Source organism: Gadus chalcogrammus, chromosome 8, assembly GCF_026213295.1.
Source record: "Gadus chalcogrammus isolate NIFS_2021 chromosome 8, NIFS_Gcha_1.0, whole genome shotgun sequence".
In the NCBI taxonomy this organism is placed as follows: domain Eukaryota; kingdom Metazoa; phylum Chordata; class Actinopteri; order Gadiformes; family Gadidae; genus Gadus; species Gadus chalcogrammus.
In genome coordinates this window covers 13,382,815-13,403,427 of record NC_079419.1, presented here as the reverse complement: position 1 = coordinate 13,403,427, position 20,613 = coordinate 13,382,815, and the positions used below count along the sequence as shown (strand labels likewise).

General features: G+C 48.1%; 1 protein-coding gene across 1 annotated transcript in view; it reads left to right on the top strand.

The window, feature by feature from the left end:
• The window catches only part of carmil3 (capping protein regulator and myosin 1 linker 3), a 66,910-nt gene extending 46,297 nt beyond the window's left edge, over nt 1–20,613 (top strand). The window contains exons 25-39 of the mRNA XM_056596332.1: nt 68–181; nt 1,608–1,783; nt 2,495–2,582; nt 5,269–5,394; nt 6,465–6,531; nt 7,719–7,927; nt 8,688–8,767; nt 9,092–9,211; nt 11,308–11,452; nt 14,659–14,977; nt 17,977–18,086; nt 18,409–18,610; nt 18,840–18,914; nt 19,312–19,434; nt 19,870–20,613. Of these exons, the coding sequence (XP_056452307.1) occupies nt 68–181; nt 1,608–1,783; nt 2,495–2,582; nt 5,269–5,394; nt 6,465–6,531; nt 7,719–7,927; nt 8,688–8,767; nt 9,092–9,211; nt 11,308–11,452; nt 14,659–14,977; nt 17,977–18,086; nt 18,409–18,610; nt 18,840–18,914; nt 19,312–19,434; nt 19,870–19,910 (1,995 nt within the window). The 3' untranslated portion in view covers nt 19,911–20,613. The remainder of the gene's footprint in view (nt 1–67; nt 182–1,607; nt 1,784–2,494; nt 2,583–5,268; nt 5,395–6,464; nt 6,532–7,718; nt 7,928–8,687; nt 8,768–9,091; nt 9,212–11,307; nt 11,453–14,658; nt 14,978–17,976; nt 18,087–18,408; nt 18,611–18,839; nt 18,915–19,311; nt 19,435–19,869) is intronic.

Below are 20,613 nucleotides of genomic sequence, written 5' to 3'. Positions count from 1 at the left end.
ATCTGTCTCTCTGTCTCCCTCTCTCTCTCTCCTCCTGTGTGTTGATCTCACCTTCTCTCCCTCTCAGCTGTACCCGTCTCTGTGTGAGCTGGCTCATGTCCTGTCTGTAGACGGGCCGGTGAGACAGAGACTGGAGACTCTGGCCGGGGAGCTGACCAAGGCGGCGGACAAGGAGCTGCAGGTGAGGGGGGGCGGCGGGGGGGGAGGAGAGGCTGGGGGAGTGAATGGTGGGAGGAGGGTTAGAAGGTGAATGGAGGGAAGGAGGGGGAGAAAAAGGGAGAGGGAGACAGAAGAGTGTGAGGGTGGGAAAGCGATGGAGGAAGGGTGGTGACGAGAGAAAGAGAGGGGAGGGAGGGAGGGAGGTATGCAGAGGGGTTTGATAGATGGAATGGCTAGGAGGGATGGATAGGGAGAGTGGAAGAGAGAGAGATGGAGGGAGGCAGGGACTGGGAGAGATGGAGAGAGAGATGGAGAGAGTGGGAGGGAGGCAGGGACTGGGAGAGTGGAAGAGAGAGAGAGAGAGAGAGAGAGAGATGGAGAGAGTGGGAGGGAGGCAGGGACTGGGAGAGTGAGAGAGTGAGTGAGGCAGGGACTAAGAGTGGAAGAAGGCGAGAGAGAGTGAGAGAGAGAGAGAGAGAGAGAGAGAGTGGGAGGGAGGCATTGGCTGAGAGGGAGGGAGGGAGGGAGAAAGGGAGGCAGTAATTGCATTACATTTCATATCCCTGGTCAAGTTGTCCTCCTCGTCCTCGTCCTCCCCGTCCTCCTCCCTTTAACTTTTCATGTACATCACTCCAGCGAACAGAGGATTTACTGCATTGCAGATACAGAAAGCCTCCAAATGAAAAAACATTCTAAAGTGATGCTTTGGGCCTGGAGGACGCATGGGAGGAAATCATGAAAGCAATATGAATTAAATAAAGTATCGGAGATAACTAAAAATCCATTATTTGTAGGTGTGGATTCATGATCCGTCTGCCATCTACCTACTATCATTTTCTATTTAGTCATTTAGTAGACACTTTTATCCACCGTGACTTGCTGTGAATATGGTTTTAATACATGACATTAATCAGCGGATAGGGTGTTGGGCATCTTGCTCATGGATGCCTACAGGTAGGTTGCATCCATTGGGATTCAAACCCAGAGTCAAAGGACCTTTAACGCTACACCCCCTCCGGCCCAGTATTGGGGAAGGATTCCTAAGTAGGATGGTATATAATAACCATGCATTTTTTTTTGTATTTGCAATTTGTCTGGGACAAGGCAGAAAACGAGACAGACAATTTTCAACACAATTCGCAAATGGATATTGGTCTGGAACCTATCTATTCATTTTCGATTTCCAAGGGGTGTTATCACCAGGCGCAGACCGGAATACCCCCGGACGCGCTTGGATATCGCAAATGGATGCCGATGCAAATAAAACATGAGTTTGCAGATTTGTCTGGTTCCCCGGCTGGCAGGAAAACACAACCACATTTTTAAAAACATCAAAAGCCCCACAACCCTACACCGCCCCGTAGGCCCCCCCTTCCCTTGGAGCGTCGGGGTCCACCTGTAGCAGTGTGGCGTTACCCGCTGACCTCCAGCTCCTTGTGGTCTCCTAGGTGATCGTGGACTCCATGGTGTCCCTGTGTCGCGAGCTGTGTCCCATGTCCTCCCTGGCGGCGGAGAGACTCAACCCCCCGCTGTCCTCCGTCTCGGAGCAGGTGTCCATCCCCCGAGGCACAGTGCGCTGCGCCCTGATGGACCGGGCCGCCGAGGACATCAACAAGGCTCTGGAGTATGAGGGGGGGGGGGGCATCAACAAGGCTCTGGAGTATGAGGGGGGGGGGGGCATCAACAAGGCTATGGGGTATGGGGGGGGGGGGGGGGGGCATCAACAAGGCTCTGGGGTATGGGGGGGGGGGGGGGGGGCATCAACAAGGCTCTGGAGTATGAGGGGGGGCATCAACAACGCTCTAGTATGGCTGGGGGGGTATAGGCTGTGGTTAATGCTGCATGTGGATAGGGCCCTAACCTATCCACACGCAGCATAAACTGCGTGGGGGGGTTGATGTTTGGGGGGGAATCGGTGTATGTGTTGGGCGGGGGGGGGGGGGGGGGGGGGTGGTGATGATTAAGGGGAAGGTGTGGGTGTGTGTGGGGGAGATAGATTTTCATGGGGTGTGGTTACGTTTGGGTAAGTGCTTAAGTTGTGTTGAAAGTGTGTGGGGGTGTGGTTGGCTTGACCTAATCGCATTCTAACTGTTGGGGTGGGATAATTATGGGTGTTTTGTCTTTGTTTCTAGGGGTAGTGGAGGGTGGTGTGTGTGTGTGTGTGTGTGTGTGTGTGTGTGTGTGTGTGTGTGTGTGTGTGTGTGTGTGTGTGTGTGTGTGTGTGTGTGTGTGTGTGTGTGTGTGTGTGTGTGTGTGTGTGTGTGTGTGTGTGTTTCCTCATTGTTTTCCATCCTTCTCTCCGTCTCCTCTCTGTCCCCGTCTCTCCCTCCCCCAGAGAGGTGAAGCTGTCGGTGGTGTCCTACCTGACCAACTCCATCGTGGACCAGATCCTCCAGGAGCTGTACACCACCCACAAGACCCTGGTACTGGTACTGTCCCTTACTGCATGACTTCTCCTAGAGCAGCACCGTAGTGGTCTCAGTTGGCATGGTGATTCTATTACTTTTGTGTTGATTTCTTGATTAGTATTATATACATTTTATTCAATGGGTACATTGTATTTAGTTAAATGCATTTATTAAATAAATATATTTTTATTGTATATTTGAATATATTTATTGAATTTTATATATTGTTTATTATTTACATATGTTTATTTTATGAATGTTTATGAACTACATTACTTATTTGACAAATTATTCATTTGGAGTGAATCAGTTTCTGCTGTAAATGCGGAGAAAGACTAGCATAGCTAGTGTTGCATATCAGAAAAGTAAATGTTCAATCAGTGCATATATTATACATTTTCTCCTACATTCAAAATATAGTTTCGCTATTAGGCGCATAAATAAGACTGCCTCACGTCACGGTGCACGTTTAACATTAATCAGGCAACGCTGCCGCCAGAAAAACGTTTTGGTAGTGATATCGAGTGTGTAATGATCCAAAAAACATCATAAATAAAATGTCTGTTAAACTGAATGGGGCTGCACGGAACAGGGGAGGGAGAGTGAGACTGTGGGGGAGGGAGAGAGAGAGGCAGGCAGATAGAGGAAGATCTATCCATGTGCTGTAGAGCTTTGAAGGTCTGAAAGTATCCCACTTCCGGGAGGGGGGGTTTGGTTGGCAGAGTGGCGAAGTCACGCCCCTTCCGGTAGAGCCCATGGGACCTATGAGATCGAAAAATTGGAATGGGTTTCAATGGAGAGAAAGTAATTATTTTCTGGTCCCAGTCTTTACATGCCCCGGATTACACATAATTGTTTGTGGATTTAAATGATACATTTTCATGCAAAGAGTTTGACCGTTTATTGTGCAATTGTTCAGTTAAAGGCTATAGAGAAAACACAATGAGAAAGAATACACGTCTCGTATGTGACGTCACGCTCCCTGCGACTGGCGAGGACAAGACCGACAATCTCCATATCGGCTACCTAACTAAAACTCCATGTGCCCCGACTTATAATGGTTTTCACCTCTTTCAATGCTTTTATTCTCCCCTTGGAAAAAAAGCGGTGAAGTGGAGCAGAGAGATCGGCATGTCTGTACCGGAGTTCAGTGCGGGCGGTGACGCATATCATTCGTGTCGAGAACAGCGAAGATCTGTAGTTCACAAAGCGGCCACACACAAAACCTAACATTATCAAACTTTTCTTTGCATGAAAAAAATATCATTTAAATCCACAAACAACATGTGTAATCCAAGGCATATAAAGACTGGGACCAGAAAATAATCAATTTCTCTCCATTGAAACCCATTCATATTTTTCGATCTCTCTACCGGAAGGGGCGTGACTTCGCCACTCTATTCCAGATTCTCAATGGTCTTGTGGGAGCGGCAACACCATTAGGGGAGGGGCTATGGTTTTGCTGTGTGAATTTCCACAAAGATAAAATAAAATTGATCGACTCCCTTGTAATCACATGACCAACCGACGACGAGGTTCGGTCACGGTCGGGTTGAGTCCATGCATTGAGTTGAGTCTATGCATCCATCCATTTAAATTACTTTCAAAATAAAAGCATGCACGAAACGGATGTAGGTGTCACGCGTGAGTGGACAGGAAGTGGCCCCCGTCCGGCTGGAGGCATCGGTGAAGTGTCACCGTAATCAATGGCCAACGGCGGCGCCGGCCTCGTTAATATTCAGGCAGAGGTGCTGGTAATCAAAGTCTCTCCGCTGGTGGCTCCCAGGGCCAAACGCCGCTGCTCCTTGATTATGTTTGATCGCTCGTTACGAAGCCCTGACATCTGCCGGGGCCCCACTCATACTAATGTACCAGAGTTTACTTTGGCTATTTTCACCCCGCTTTGCCTGACAAACTCAAATAAAGAAACTCAGAATTTTGCAACAAAGTTGCCATTCTAGTTCGACAAAGTTGTCGCACTATTTCGTCATTCGGTTTCTGTCCGAAGTGACCTACGGGGAATTCTAGAATCACGTCCGTAATATGTCCACCCCTTGTGTATCTCAACTGGTGGAGCATACCGTTGACACCGCCAGGGTTAGGGGTTTGTTCGATTCCCCCGTGCATGCATGCAGTCACGGTACCGTACGATACTTCGGGTACTAGCGAACACTGAGTAGAATATGTTTATCTCATAGGTTTGTGTGGGGAGCCCTGGCCCTCTACACCCGCTGCTGTTTCTCATTCTCCTCCACGTTTTCATCGTTGCACCACCTTTTCATCTATCATCTTTTTCTTTTTTTATATCATTGTCTTTGTTCGATGACCGCTCGTCCTTTACCATACTCCACCTCTCCCTCTCTTTGTCTCTCCTTCTCCATCTCTGTCTCTCTCGCTCTAGATCGCTCTCTCTCTCTCTCACTCTTGATAATCACACAAGTGGATGTCTTTTCAGACTTCTGATGGGGGACAGTACAGTGTGTGACACTTTGATTGCTTTCTTATACCCACAACCAACACAAGCTCTCCTTGGACAGGGTGCTGAAGACTATTGGAGAGTACTTATTATGTGTGTGTGTGTGTGTGTGTGTGTGTGTGTGTGTGTGTGTGTGTGTGTGTGTGTGTGTGTGTGTGTGTGTGTGTGTGTGTGTGTGTGTGTGTGTGTGTGTGTGTGTGTGTGTGTGTGTGTGTGTGTGTTTAGCTGCGGCAGGTGTCCCAGGCCAAGCGATGGGACGAGGGGGGGCCCAACCGGCGCACGCTACGGCCGTCCCGGATGACGGACGTGATGGAGTTCCCCGAGGAGGACCTGGGGATGAACCTGGGGATCGTACGTATCCCCCCCGAGGGCGGAGAGCCCCCCCCGCGGAGACTGTTTACACTGGCCGTTTGTGTCATACCCCTTCTTTACTCCAGGCTTCACTCACCCTCCCTCCGTTGGTAGTGGTACTCCTCAGTACACGCGTACATCATTAATAAGAATACACAATAAGAATACTCTGCAATTAAATGCTCCAACCAACACCCTTAACATAAGAGAGGGAGGAGTTAAATAAATAAGGTAATGTTGATAAATCACATTAAAACATTTTAAAAGCCTACACATACAGAGGCAGAAAGGCGTGGCGTGTTGGATGCTAACAGCAACTCGACAAAATTCATGCAATCCGAAAATGACCTTTTAATTGCGATCATAATGTATGTTTATATTCACCTCTATATTACCCATCACATGCTGAATCAACTTTACTATAAAATAGGACTACACCTGCTGCATGGTGCATTACTGCAGCTAGCTTTGTAGCATGCCAGGGCCCGCTGTTGCAGTGACAGTGGTGATGTATAGTGGTGTACTTTATGATCCTATTAAGCACACCTCCATACAACACGGCTCTACTTTATGTCTCTGTTGTATCCTCCATGTCCCGGCTGGGACAGCTGGTTCTCTGCAGGGATTATTTGGGACAGACAAAAGTGTCATCATCTGCCCTCCCAATTTATGACATTGTTGTCAAGTCCATTTATTCAGCATTTAAAGAGCAACGAACAGAGTTGAGCAAACTGCTGTGCAGTCGGGGTGAATTAAACCGGCGGTTTATGCCTTAAAATACAACCGACGATAAACCCAGAGAACGCTTGATTAAAAAGATGAGGATATGCAGAATTTCTCCCATTTGGTTGAAACGCCGGGGGGAAAAGCCAATTGTTCCCGCTTCAGAAGGAGTCGACCAGACATGTAGGAGCAGACCGTTCCTCCGCTGCGAGGCAGCTGATCTAAGCAGCAGGGGTCAGCGTCTCTAACTTTTCAGCCCCGCAGAGGAGCTCTTGAACACTGTGGTGGAGTTTCCTAGGGTCGGCGAGGTCATGGTTTCCGCAGGTAACGGATTGTTTTCCCCTCAGGACACCATGGCTATCAACAAGAGGAGCGCCCGGACTAGAAGGATCCGCCCCGTCTCCACCCGGCCGAGTAAGACCCACTGTCTCTATCTAGTCTCTGGCTCTGTTTCTCGCTCTCTCACACTCTCTCACACTCTCTCGCACTCTCTCTCTCGCGCGCTCTCGCACTCTTGCTCTCTCGCTCTCTTTCGCTTTCAAAATGCTTCAATGCCACAGAAGTAACTTGAACAATTTAATGCCATCAAATAAGAAGTTGTGGGAAAATAACAGGACAACAGATGGAATACATCAAAACACGGTGTAGGAAAAACAAATTGATCAATCAGATTGATCTGTCTGTCTGTCTGTCTGTCTGTCTGTCTGTCTGTCTGTCTGTCTGTCTGTCTGTCTGTCTGTCTGTCTGTCTGTCTGTCTCTGTCTGTCTGTCTGTCTGTCTGTCTGTCGCTCTCCCTCTCTCTCTCTCTGTCGCTCTCCCTCTCTCTCTCTCTGTCGCTCTCCCTCTCTCTCTCTCTGTCGCTCTCTCTCTCTCTCTGTCGCTCTCCCTCTCTCTCTCTGTCGCTCTCCCTCTCTCTCTCTCTGTCGCTCTCTCTCTCTCTCTGTCGCTCTCCCTCTCTCTCTCTCTGTCGCTCTCCCTCTCTCTCTCTCTGTCGCTCTCCCTCTCTCTCTCTCTGTCGCTCTCACTCTCTCTCTCCGTCTCAGTCTGTCGCTTTCTTTCTGAGCTCTTTCAGTGCTCGTTTGGTTTTACTGACCAAGGGGTCAGACTTTCCATTTAATCAACTCCTCTTTTTTATTTGATGTTGAGTCCAAAATGACATTGAAACCAACGGCGTCCATAAAAAGACCTCCCTTGTGATTTCATACAGAGAAATAATGGATTGGAAGTGCTTTTTTAAATCCTGTTTAGCTCTATCATTTGAAATGTACTCAAATGGAGGTGCACTGAACTTCAAGTCCACTCAATGACCAGAGTTTTACACATTTAAATAGCAGTTGGGAATAAAGTCGAAGTGGAATCGTTGCCAACTGTGCTCCACTCACACACACTCTCAGACTCACACACGCTCTCACACTAACACTCACACTCTCTCTCAAAGTCAATAAACTGTAAAATAAATAGAAACGGAAGCAACCGACCGACAACGGAAATCAGTGGAGAATCATGTTGGCCTGCGGGGGTGGGAAGCAGAAACTGTTCTTCAGTCTGTTGGTGTTGGTCTTACACTCCATCATCATCATCACCTACCCCCCCACCCCCAGGTCTCGGTGAGGACGCCAGTGGCTCCCCCACCCCCTCTGCCTCCCCCCAACCGCCACCGCCTCCGCCTCCACCGTCGCAGCTCTCCCGCTCAGCATCCTGGGACGGCCTGTCCACCCTCCCCACTAATGGCTCGCCGCTACATCATGTGACCCACGTCAGGCCACGCCCCCCACGGCGGTACAGGGCGGGGTACCCGCAGCCAGAGACTGTGAGTCTCACACGCACGCGCATGCACACGCACACACACAAAATCTGGGGGGTTGACACTTGAACCACTTGCTTGGTAATGTAATATGTGTTGTTGAGGGTTCAGGGGCAGGAAGTAAGTTTTCAGAAACAGGAAGTTGAAAGCAGACTAGATAAAATGGGAGATGCTTTTTTGCTTGTTTATTCCTGTTCCGTCATATTTTATTCCTAGTTTTTATTCCAGTTTATTCTTGTTTAATGTTGTTTACCTCCCGCGTGTCTAATGTGCTGCCGTGTGAATACTTTGAGACTTTTCTCGTTCCCCTTGCCAGAGGCTCTTTCCAAAAATTATTTACCAGGGGTGGGGGGGGGGGGGGGGGGGCGCGGTGTGTGTGTGTGTGTGTGTGTGTGTGTGTGTGTGTGTGTGTGTGTGTGTGTGTGTGTGTGTGTGTGTGTGTGTGTGTGTGTGTGTGTGTGTGTGTGTGTGTGTGTGTGTGTGTGTGTGTGTGTGTGCACGCACGTAGGTGTGCGTTTTGGAGTGGGGGGTCATGGAGGTGTGTGTGTTTGTGTGCGTGTTTGAACCTTTCCTGCTGCTTTGTACTTAATCAGGACACATTTAGTGATGCAGCAGTGATGGGTTATTTTTAAAAGACAGGCATGGGATCCCATTCCTGCCAAGTGGCTGTTTGAAATGCCAAGTCAGCCCTCCTACGGCCTTTTAACACACCGTCATTGATCTGTTGTTATCATGCTATTCTCTGTGTGTGTGTGCGTGTGCGCAGCATGGCTCCGAGAATGGGGCGATCAATGTTCTGGAAGATGGATTGCCCGACTTCTACACCAAGCGTGTTCTCCCTGACAGGTAACACACCGAAGCCGTGTTTAGCCACCGCTAACAAGCCTCGTAGCGGTTCCCCATCACTGTTTACACTGAATACCTCCACCACCCGGGCGGTGGTGTAAAGAATGACATTCACTGTGTCTATTTAGTCATCTCACAGACACACATTAATTAAAGTGACTCCAGAAGCACAGCACCTTTTAATTGGGAACAAAGCACCCTGTTACCTATTCGCCGCCACGTGCCTCCTGGAAATAAAAGAACCAAAATTTGTATTGTCGGTTGATTGAAGCACCAAGTCCCCCAGGTCTCTATCGCTCTCTCTCTCTCTCTCGTCCTCTTCAGCCAGCTCTCGTCTCTCCATAACAACCCGTCCATGCGTAGGAAGAAGAGGCGCAGCGTGCTCTCCATCTTCTCAGGCTTCCGCAAGAACCGCAACTCCATGACATCCAATCCGGACACAGAGTGAGTAGGGAAGGGGCGGGACATGCTCTGAAAACGGGAGGTGAGTCATGTAAATGTGGCTTTGTCAATCAACATCAAACCGGTTTTAAGGGGACATATTATACCACCAGGTGTGAGTGTGAGTAGCCCTTACAAGCTGTTTTGAATATCTGCCTCTTCTGACATCGCAAGTGGGCGTGTCCACCTAGATGTGTGCTGGATAGTCTTAGTTATCTTCAAACCTGCATGAAACTTTTCTACTTTGGTTTCTTGAGTAGAAAACGCACCCATCTTCGAGTCGATCCAGCCACACAGTTCCTCTATAAACCCATTTATTCAGGTCCAATTTTGAATTCTCAGAAGACGGTAACTGTGGTGTGAAAATGATTCAGCTCTAATTGTAGCTACAAGTCAAGCCATTAGGGGTTGCTAACGGCAAAAGGAACAGGGTGCACGCTAAAGTGCACCGCCACATCTAAACACAAAACCGCTCTTTTGCTTTTAATATGACAGACCATGTTTTGTCGTTTTATTACTACCATGCCTCATGAATATTTGATGGCAAAACATTTTCCCCGTTGCTGCAACATTCTTGTGCGTCCGGAGTGCGCCGGGGGTCGGAGTTACATGAGGACACGCACCTCCTCACGCACTTCCTCCACTGGAGAATGTCTCAGAGTAATGAGAGAGAGGGGGAGGGGGAGGGGGAGGGGGATGGAGTGGCGAGAGAGAGGGAGGGATCGGAGAGAGAGAGGGAGGGAGGGAGTGTGGGAGAGATGGGGGAGAGTGAGAAGGGGGAAAGGGAGGGAGGCTCCTTGGGGGCCAACTGGGGGACATTAAAAACGGTTACAGTGCTTTGTGAAGGGGTGAGCAGGAGAAGGAGGAGAGCCAAGAGAGGGGGAGGGGTGCGTGTGCGTGCATCGAGAAGTAGAAGCCAAAGAGTGATCGCCACTTCAGTGCCAGTCGTAAAAACCCTTTTTAAATAAAACTCACCCTGTCTTAAAAATAAATGTGTGATATAACAATATAATCTCTTTGTATTAACATATAAATACGATATATTATGTAAATATGAGAAACTTAAATTACAGACTTATCGTTAAATGATAGTGTTATATCGTGGTGGTTTTATATGAATGCACTCAGACAGCCTCTGAATACTAAGCTCAGACATGTCGTTGGTGCAGGAGTCTGCCTCATTGTCCCGCTGTTTTCTGTCCTGTCACTGGATCTGTCATCTGGAGCGCGTCTGCCTCGGCCTCGGCTGCCCTCGCTATGCTAATGTACCGCTCTCTATCTATATCTTTATTTTTGGGGACATTGGTTTACCGGGACTGAATGAGCACGCATCAGACGACGGTGCATTCTCTAGGTATCAGGCTATTAATGAGAGAGAGGGGGAGGGAGAGAGAGGGGGAGAGGTGGAGAGAGAATTAAGAGTATTTAGGGGCCTCGGTGGACTATTTTGTCCATCCGTCTTATGTTAATTATAGAAGTAAACGCTGCTGAGTCACGCGGTACAATCTGTCTTGGCTTGTCCATCTGGCTCATAAAAACTCTGTAGACTTCCTCACTTAGGCTGAATCTGTTGCTGTAGTGGTAAACTATTATGGTAGCTCCTTGACCGACTCCTGACCCCCCTATAGACGATAGGATGGGTGGGAATGGGGGAGGGGGGGGGGGCTGTCCCAGGACCAAGCGTCTCAGTAATCCAGAGTCCATGGTTCAAATGCTTTCTCCCGGCCGGCGGGCTACAGACCAGGATGATTATCGGTTGAAGGGCCTTTGATTGTTCGCCGTATATCTCCTGCCGTCTCTCGTCTGTCTAATGCGAATCCATTTGATCTGTATAGCCCTTAATCACACTAACCGCCTCAAAAGGCTTCACAGGCTCCACTTTCTACGACATCGCCTAACCGTGGCCCTCCAAAGGGCAAGGACAAAACTCCCTTAATCATTGTGAAAACTCCCTTTATCGTCTTGGAAGAAACATCGAGATGGGACCCAGAATGAGGGATAATTTAAGAGTGCAATGGGCGCATAATGGGTAGAGATAACTATAATACATTTCAGCTAACCTGTCTCTGTCTCTCTCTCTCCACCCCCCTGCCCCCTAGTCTCCCGGAGAACGTCTACTCTATGATCCAGCACCCTAAGGACCCCGGACAGACGGAGACCCCCATACCGGGGCTCCACACGGCCTCCCCGCGGGCCACCCCCGGCATGAGACCCTCCAGCCCCTCCTGCCTCATCCAGAGACAGGTAACCCATCCCAGGGCTCCCTCTGCCCCCCAGTAGACATCCACGGGGGCCGTGGGTTTATCAGCTCTGGTGCCAGAATCTGGACCCAAACCGAAAAACGGTTGGGGCCGAACAAAGCTTTCTGTAAATCATCTGATGCATGGTCACCGGCCAATCCTGGTTTCAACCTCTTCTCTGTGGTTTATTTTGTCCCATCTGCTATCAACGGGATGCCACATAATCCCCTCACCAAGCATGGAGACTCATTAAGGCCTCAACCCCATTCACTAGGCCTTAAAGCCTCAGCTAGGTGTTGAGTATAACCATTATTGGCAGGTAACCTAGAACAGACTCTGGGGTCCTTGAAACCTCAACCTCATACACACACCAGGGTCCAAGGCCTGGTATAGCGACCACTGCCCGTACGAGGAGATGATCTCCATGGATACCCATTGGACGAGTCAGATAGTGAATGCTCGCAAGAGCCAATCAGGGGAGAAGCTTCAGAATTGGAAGGAGCTTCAAAATGTGGAGAAATAAACGGATGCACGCAATATTCTAAGTGCGTCACTCTGGGGACTGAACTAAGGTTAATTTATTGAACATCTGTTTCATCAGAATAAACGTGGTTATCTTTTAAGCTGTTTCCTCCTTATCGTCTCTAACGATTCATACTAAGTGAAGGACTACTAGAGTTCTCTATGTCACTACCAGCCCTTAGCGAGCTCCAATCTGCACTCAATCCAATCACACAAATGTGGGAGTTTCCAACCGACCCACGAAACGAGCTGATTGGTGCTCTGCATCAAACGTTCTTTTTAGGCTGAAGTCGATCCATCCATCGAAACGTCTCGAGTGGACTTTGACGCCCACTTGTGAAGACACAAGTGGGAGTGATTTAGGCTCTGGTATTAAGATGGTTCGTAATCAGCATGACACCTGGTGGCAAAATACCCCCCCAATGAGCCAGGGCCTCGCCAGCGACAGGTGGCGGTGGATGATTACCTCGTCGATGTAGGCCTGCAGGGTTGGGGGTGTGGGGGGCGGCTGAGGACAAGGAGAAGACCTCCGGCTGGGCGGCCAGATTGAACCGACTCCGACAGCGAGCGTTTGCTCTCTGCCGACTTTACTTTCAATTCTTCCACCAAATGCCAAATAGAGTCCACTGACTCCAGCCTCCGTCTCCTGCCCACCACCGGGCAGTGTGACCTACTTCTCCACCTGAGATAACCATGGGGGGGAGGGCGAAAGGGACCATTACATCCAAAACTTCAAAGTCATGGGCCTGAGTCACCAAGCGGCCATCTTGGTTCTAAACGCTAGCGTTTGATGGCCGCTAGGTGTCTATATTAAAATAACTGCTTCCCAAATAATTTTTTATGGAATTTTTGAAATTCATGCATTGCCATCAAAGCGACAATTATGTTTTCATGACCGATAAGTGTATTCTACTACATCGATTAGAGTATGGTCCTTCTAAGAATGCAACTATCAAAACAGAATAACAATAGAACTACACAGCAGATTACACAGAAAATAAGACAGAAATATCTCGATCAATGCAAAAGATAGTGAAATGTGAAGACACATTTCAAAGAAGATTCGTTAACCGACCGGGGATGGATTCCCACTCAGTGCCACCCATGTTACTGAACGCACGCGCTCACAGTGATATAAGACACTTTGCATCCCTCCTCCGCACCAATGGCATCATTTGGCATTCTGTATCCTATATCAATGCTACATCTTGCCCACCATGCAGAGTGGTTTCCGAATCATGCAGAAATCACTCCCTCATCTCGCCCGCCTTCCACCCCAGACGGCTCCAAAGAGTCCAGCAGTCTTGGGCCTCTGGCTCCCCCCCCTCCCCCCTCCCCCCCGCCCCCCCTCCCCCCCACCCCTCCACTATGAGGCACCCTGTGCTGGGAAGCCAACGCAACCTCTTCCTCTAACCCCTCATCTAGGCTTTCATCACAGCGGTGGCAGCCATGCCGGTGATGGGAATGCACTCTCTAATTTCTCCCCGTTCTCTCTCCCTCCTTTATTTAAATGGATGATCCCATCTGTTTGATTCGAGGTCCGTTTTTCGTACAGGTTGCTACGCGAGACTCAGAGACTAAAAGATGGGGGTATTGCAGTTTACCCGTATTGGTCCGGAAACAGCAGGTAGAAAGACATCTAAAGGAGCGAGTTCCCTGGCTGTCCTAAGGGGGACGAGGAGAGGGAGAGAGAGAGAGAGCGAGAGGGAGGGAGGGAGAAAGAGTAGGAGTGGATCCAATACCAAATGTCCCCACCACTCGCCGCGTCCCACTGTTTTCTCTGAGTGCTTTCTGTGTGGCATCGATGTCAAACTGAGTAGCCCATCATAGGAAGGATCCAATTTTGTTCGCTCTGTCCGTCTGTCTCGGTCAGTCTGTCTCTCTGTGTCCGTCTGCCTCTATGTCCTTCTGTCTGTCTGTCTGGCCGTCTGCCCCTATGTCAGTCTGTCTCTCTGTCTGTCCATCTGTCCATCTGTCTATCTGTCCATCTGTCTCTCTGTCTGTCTCTCTGTGTCTGTCTGTCATTCCTCTATGCCTCTTTCTGTTGGTCTCCCTCAACATCTCACTCTCTCTTGGTATCATTTTATGTATGCCTCTTTCCCTTTGTAGCCATGGCTTCTCTTTTGCTCTCACTCTCTCCCTTTATCTCGTTCTCTCCATCTGTGTGTGTGGGTCTCTCTCTCACTCTCTCTCTGTTTGTCGTTCTCTCCATCTGTGTTTGTGGGTCTCAGTCCAATTCATTTCGAAAGGTTTAATTAGCATGGAAACGTACATTTACATCATTAACATTTGTCTTTATTTTTGTATATCCCTGTAATCCTTACAAGGATAATCTTTCTTCCCCCCCCCCCCCCCCCCCCCCCCCCATTAATATCAAAGGTCTAAATAGCGGTGTGTAGGTAACATAGGAGCGAACATTCACATCATTATCACTTCCTTATTTTTGTATATCCGTATAATCCTAAGAAAAAATATTCCTTTTGAAAATGTACTTAAAAATTTCTCTCCCTTCTGGCTCTCGTTTATCACCATGGCAGCCGTACATGTACCTCTTTCTTTCATTGTATGGAGCTATACATACAGTATAGCACATGCATGCTGAGTCTCTCTCTCTCTCTCTCTCCCTCCCCCCCCTCCCCCCCCCCCCCCCCCCCCCCCCTGTGTACCGCTACCTCTCTCGCCCGCCAGTCCACAGACCTGGTCAGCATGGTGTACAGCTGCATCGGGGCCGACATCGACGACTCGGACACCTGCAGCTCCAGCGGGGATTTCACGCCCTCGGGGGGAGCTAACGGCCACGCCCTCGGCCACGCCCCCCTGCCCACCCACAGGCACCTGGAGTCGGACCGGATGGAGCGGGACGGGCCCCTGGCAGAGGGGGAGGATTTGAGGGAGAAGCTGGGCGGAGGTGGAGGAGCCCCAGGGACACACAGACCAGATCCCCCGTCTCAGATCAGCAAGCCCAGCATGGCCGTCATGAGACAGCGACACCTGCAGGGCAGTTCAGGTACTGCAGCTTGAATTACGTTGGCACTGTTGGTTTTCACAATTTAGTCATTTTGTGACTTCTGAATAAACGGTAATAACAAGTCACTCTTCAGGTTGATTGAAATGATAGGCTAGCAGTTAGAGCGTTTGACTCTCAGCTTAAAGGTCCTGGTCCTAAAGCCTAGGTACCCTTGAGAAATGTGCCTTAACCATTACCTGCTCCTTGGAACATGCATATAAAATCCACTGTTGCTAAGGAGGCAATGGGTGGAATAACATAAGAGTAAATTAGAATTATAAAGCTATATGGATGACAGTTGATTGATATATTCAGACGTTTAAAAATGAAGAATTATACATTTTTCAAATAATTCTTTATTTGGATCCCCATTAGCTTCCACAAAGTGGTTGCTAGTCTTCCTGGGGTCCACGCAGAAAGCAACAACAATTAAAACAAACAATAATACAAAATCACACTATATCAATAAAACAAGAACAAAACGTCGAACAGACAATAGGAACCGCTAGTAATCAAGCACACTTACTGATTATCTAAATGGGATTCATCAAGGTTTTTTTCAAACAAATATTTAAAAGAACGTCTCCTTTTGGTGAGTCTGATGCTAAAGGCGAGCTTATTCCAAGCAGAATGAGCCCAGTTATCGTTCTTTTTTGTTTGTGGAACTGGCACAACCAGATGACCAGTGCTTACTTGACGACGTGTGACATGATCATGACAGAAAGCTGCATAGACAAGGTTTTCACAAAGGAAGTGCAGTGTATTGTTCCATATAACATTATGCATGAATAGCAGAAAACAACATTTTAATTTATCCTCCACAGATAGCCATGATAACCTTCTATGCATCACATACACATTAGCCCGGATAGAACAACGCAGAATTTTTTTCAAATGTTTCTCCGCAGCACATGACCAAATGACAGGACAGTACTCGACAGCAAACAAGAGACCGAACTACTTGACTCATTACAGATGATGCAACATATGCACAGCACTACCTGGACATTGCAATGCCCCTACCCATCCTGGAAACAATATGATCAATCTGATCAGACCAAGACAACGCAATATCTAGTTTTACAACAAAGATTGTGGTCTTATTGACCTGCTCAACTGATATCCCATCTATATAAATTAAGTGCAGTAGCATTGGCGAGAATATTCTTACTACCAAATATAATAGATATATTAGATATATCTACGGATATATATGTTTTGACAATTTGTTAGCTCTCACCCAATTGGTAAAGTTATGCAACTCTACTTGAAGATTTTCACATAGCTCCACTGAAGTTGGTGTTGTGCAGAACAAAGTACAGTCATCAGCATACTTAACTACATCAGCATTTTTAACAACATAGGGTAAATCATTAATGAAAATAAAAGTGGACCCAAGCAACTCCCTTGTTGAACACCGCAAGAAGTCTTCGAACACAGAGAAGGTGTCAATAACTTGCTAATCAATAATCCATAGCATTAATCAGCAAGAACAATTACAGACGCATGAAAGGAGCAGTTTAACCGTAGCAGCCCATTCACCCCAGATGTTTGTTTTTGGTGTGTGTGGGTGGGTTTGTGTGCATGTGGATGGATAGGGGGTGTGTATGTGGGTGCCCCCACATCATATCGACTGCCCCAGGGGGGGTGCGTGTTCCTGCGATCGTAAATCAACCCGACCCCATTCGAGGATCGATACACACACGCGCGCGCTCCGCGATGCCGCCATGTTTAACTTAGAGGAGTGGCGTCTTACGCGGCCAGCGGGCTGCACCCCTCCGCCTGGAAGCTGCCGTTATTGATGGTGTCGTGTAGCGCACAGTGTTGTTTGCACAGGGCTGCGCAGACGTCATTGATCATGAAATATCGGCACTACATTTTTCAGCATAAGCCATGAATTATACAATGGGATTGGATTTTTCACTTTGGTAGTGTCACGGCAACAAATGCGTTGTCACGATCCATTATTTGGAGAATTTGTTATTTTGCGTCTATGGCCACAAGAACTTTATCTTGTCGTGTTATTCAGCTTTTTCACACAAACACACACGCTCACATGTGAATGGTTTACGAGCACCGTCAAGTTTTTATTCATGCAACTGTTTAGTTTCATGAAGTGGCTTCTTTGTAACACTATCTTGCACTGCAAAACTGTCAGCAAATATCTCCGCTAAGTGTTCCCTCCAGCATATCGCACCAACCATCTGGCAGTAGAGGACGGCTCATTGTGCTCCTTCCTATTCACCACAGCCCCTAAAAATCTCTCTTCATTCACCCCCGCATCCACACACACTGATTCACCCACCCATACACACACACATGCATGAGACACACGTCATTCACCGTTGCAGAACCACACATCTATCTACCCTTGCGTCAACGCACATCCATTCGCTCACGGGAGGCACACATTCATTCACCCTTGCATAAACAGACATTCACCCACACAGAAACGCATCCATTCACCCATGCATACATGCATATTCAGTAACACATGCATCCAAATATTTATTCACCGTTGAACGCACAGATTAATTCACCCACACATGAACACTCTTTAGTTCATACACACATCACCACCTGCATTCATTTGCACTTGCATGAAACACACGTTCATTGATATGTCCACCTCATCTCCGAGATCTACTTCCTGTTCCCATGACAGCGGGATGAATAGGGACATCTTCTTGAATGAGCGTCTCCGCCGTAGCGATATCATTGTTGGGTCGTTGGCGTAACGATGGCCAGGTGCACTCAGAGGTTCTGATCCGTGGGTCTTCTCACGTGGGTCAGTCATTAAACGAATCGTAACCTAGTTATAGCAATCAGTCATGTCAACTCCAAACCCTAGGTCAATTGAATACAACTTCTGCCCCAGGTTAATCCCCTGTGTGTGTGTGTGTGTGTGTGTGTGTGTGTGTGTGTGTGTGTGTGTGTGTGTGTGTGTGTGTGTGTGTGTGTGTGTGTGTGTGTGTGTGTGTGTGTGTGTGCGTCCGCAGAGGAGGCGGCGAGGCCGGAGGGGGAGTGGGACGAGGAGCAGGCGGACCCCCCCCAGAGGGAGGACAGGGTCTGGACGCGTGGAGCAGAGCGCCCCCCTCTGCCCACCAAGGTGTGTGTCCAGGTTCACCCCTCGCTGCAGGCCCTACAGAGCCACGTGTCTGCTCACATGTGGGAATATGAACCTACGCACCTTCTGTTTTCTTAAACCCCTTACTTCATAAGTCGTTCTCAACTAGATTTCTATAAAAAGCAATTGAATCCGCTTTAAGCGGAAATATTTTATTAGTGTCTCACTGCTGCCACCTAGTGGTGAGAAATTAAGAGTGAGATAAGAACTATTTGTATCATTAGTAGTTGTGGTATTATTGTGACGTTATTGTTATTCTTATTTTCACATGTTAATCCCCAAACTCCTTGCCCCTCCCCTTCAGCCCAGTTTTGACCAATCGGCAGACGAGGCTGTCTCAGAGAAGACTTCCCCTGTCAGCCCCCACGCCGAAGTGCCGACCAATGAGAAGAAAAGCATCAGTTTTGTTCTGCCCCCCTCAGCCAAGGATCCCTCCTCTGATTGGTGTACGACTCCAGTCATTCAAGAGGAGGCGGCCGAGGATAGGACGAGCCCGCCCTGCTCAGGTAAAAACCGACATAACCAGGGTAACAAAGTACTGTTGAAATGGGATTATGGGATGCTTGGAGCATTGCCGTAAGTATTTTAAATGGTGCTGAGTAATTTGCACTCGTCAAAAGATGGACTTTGTGTTTTAATGTTACTCTACATGACAACATTTTGCTGACGAAGATGAGGATGATGTTGAGGATGTTGATGATGTTTGTGATGATAATGATCTCTGTGTTGAATCAGATGAAGAAGAAGGGACTAACAGTTTTCCAGGCCCACAGCCACACATCAACAGGAAGGCCCACTCCTGTGATATGGGTACGAATAACCTCACACAAGCAAACATACACACATCCACACACACACACAAACACACACACTGTATGTTATATAATACAGATGTATATATAACCTACAGTGTTATACAACGATATATAATACACATGTCCTTGAACTGTTCAATGTATGGCAGCAATAGCATACCATATAAACTACCTTGTATTAATTTGTATTGTATACATTGTCAGAATAACCTGTTCCTCAGAAACAAACTCCAAACCCATGCATGAAGGTCCTCTCTGTGTGTGTGTGTGTGTGTGTGTGTGTGTGTGTGTGTGTGTGTGTGTGTGTGTGTGTGTGTGTGTGTGTGTGTGTGTGTGTGTGTGTGTGTGTGTGTGTGTGTGTGTGTGTGTGTGTGCACGCGCATTCCCCTCAGGCATGGAGAGGGGCAGCCCCCCTGGGGTCCTGGAGCGGTCCTCGGACCCCCGGTTCCCCATGAGGAAGGCGTCCTTCCCCCAATACAGAAGCCCGTCCCTGGACTACCCCGTCAGCACCCGCTGTACGTTGACTCACACACACACACGTACAGCCTGCGCCCATCACGTCTCCCATTGTATCACCCGTCGATTTAGCAATCTCCAAATCCTGTAATCCAGAGATCTCCTGCTTTGGTTTTTGTCCGCACCGTTCCGGGTATCGGGGTGGCTGGCAGTGTGTGCTCAGCTCGTTCATCAGCACACTGACACAAAGCCATTTAGGGCGGGGGGAGGAAGAGGCGGAGAGAATGACTCGGCGAAAACCGCAGCCAACTTTCCTGGTACACGTCAAAGTTATGGCCGCAGGGCGGCGGAATCAATCCTGCGACCCGCTTAAGAACCGCAGACTAAAACGTTGACACCTCCACTAATGTAATGATGGTGGGACCAAACGGATCGATGGGGCATCGGTGTTTCCCTGATTTCTGTCTTTCTTCTGATATATGTTTTCATTTTAGGTCATGAAAGTCCACCGCACGACCAAAGGGACGGCTTATGACATCACCAGCGGTCGAGAGGACCGGAAGGAGACCAGGGTGGCAAAGAGTGAGGATCAAAAAAAGCTAAAACTGTGCGTACCCGACGGTGAAGCACCGACGAGGGGTTTCGGGGCGATGTTGGGTTCTTTTTCATACACTGCAGACATTTTGTCATCGAAGGTGCATGTGTGCTCTTATGTTTAGTTTTGTATTTGTTCTTATTATTACAATGATTATTAATTGCACTGGCTGTGTGTCTTTCTCCAGAAGCAGAAACACACGCAAATAACCCGCGCACGCCAATAAGTATGGCTCTTGTTTCATTTTTACTAAGGCGGGAGGACATGGCGGTCCTTCTTATGTTCAGCAGACAATCTGTGACCGGCTCGCCCTCCGGAGCACCTTTGTATTTATTTCAACTTTGGACATGTAAATATGGACTAGAACTCAAATTAACCGAATTAGCCGTTGTGGAAACTGAACGGGTGAAGTAACGTTTTTATTTGTAGTTCTGATTCATTTAGTTAAGTGTCTGTTTCGTGTGCTTTTTGGTGTCTGTGCTGGCAGAGAAATGCTACAATCCCCAGTGCGTGTCGCCCCTGAAATAATGACTATTTTAATCTGATTTTACAGGCCTGAAAATGAGTATATTTTCTAAAAAAAAATGCCTCTATGAATGATAATAAATAAAATTTGATTTTACCAAAGAAACGGTCGTAAAAA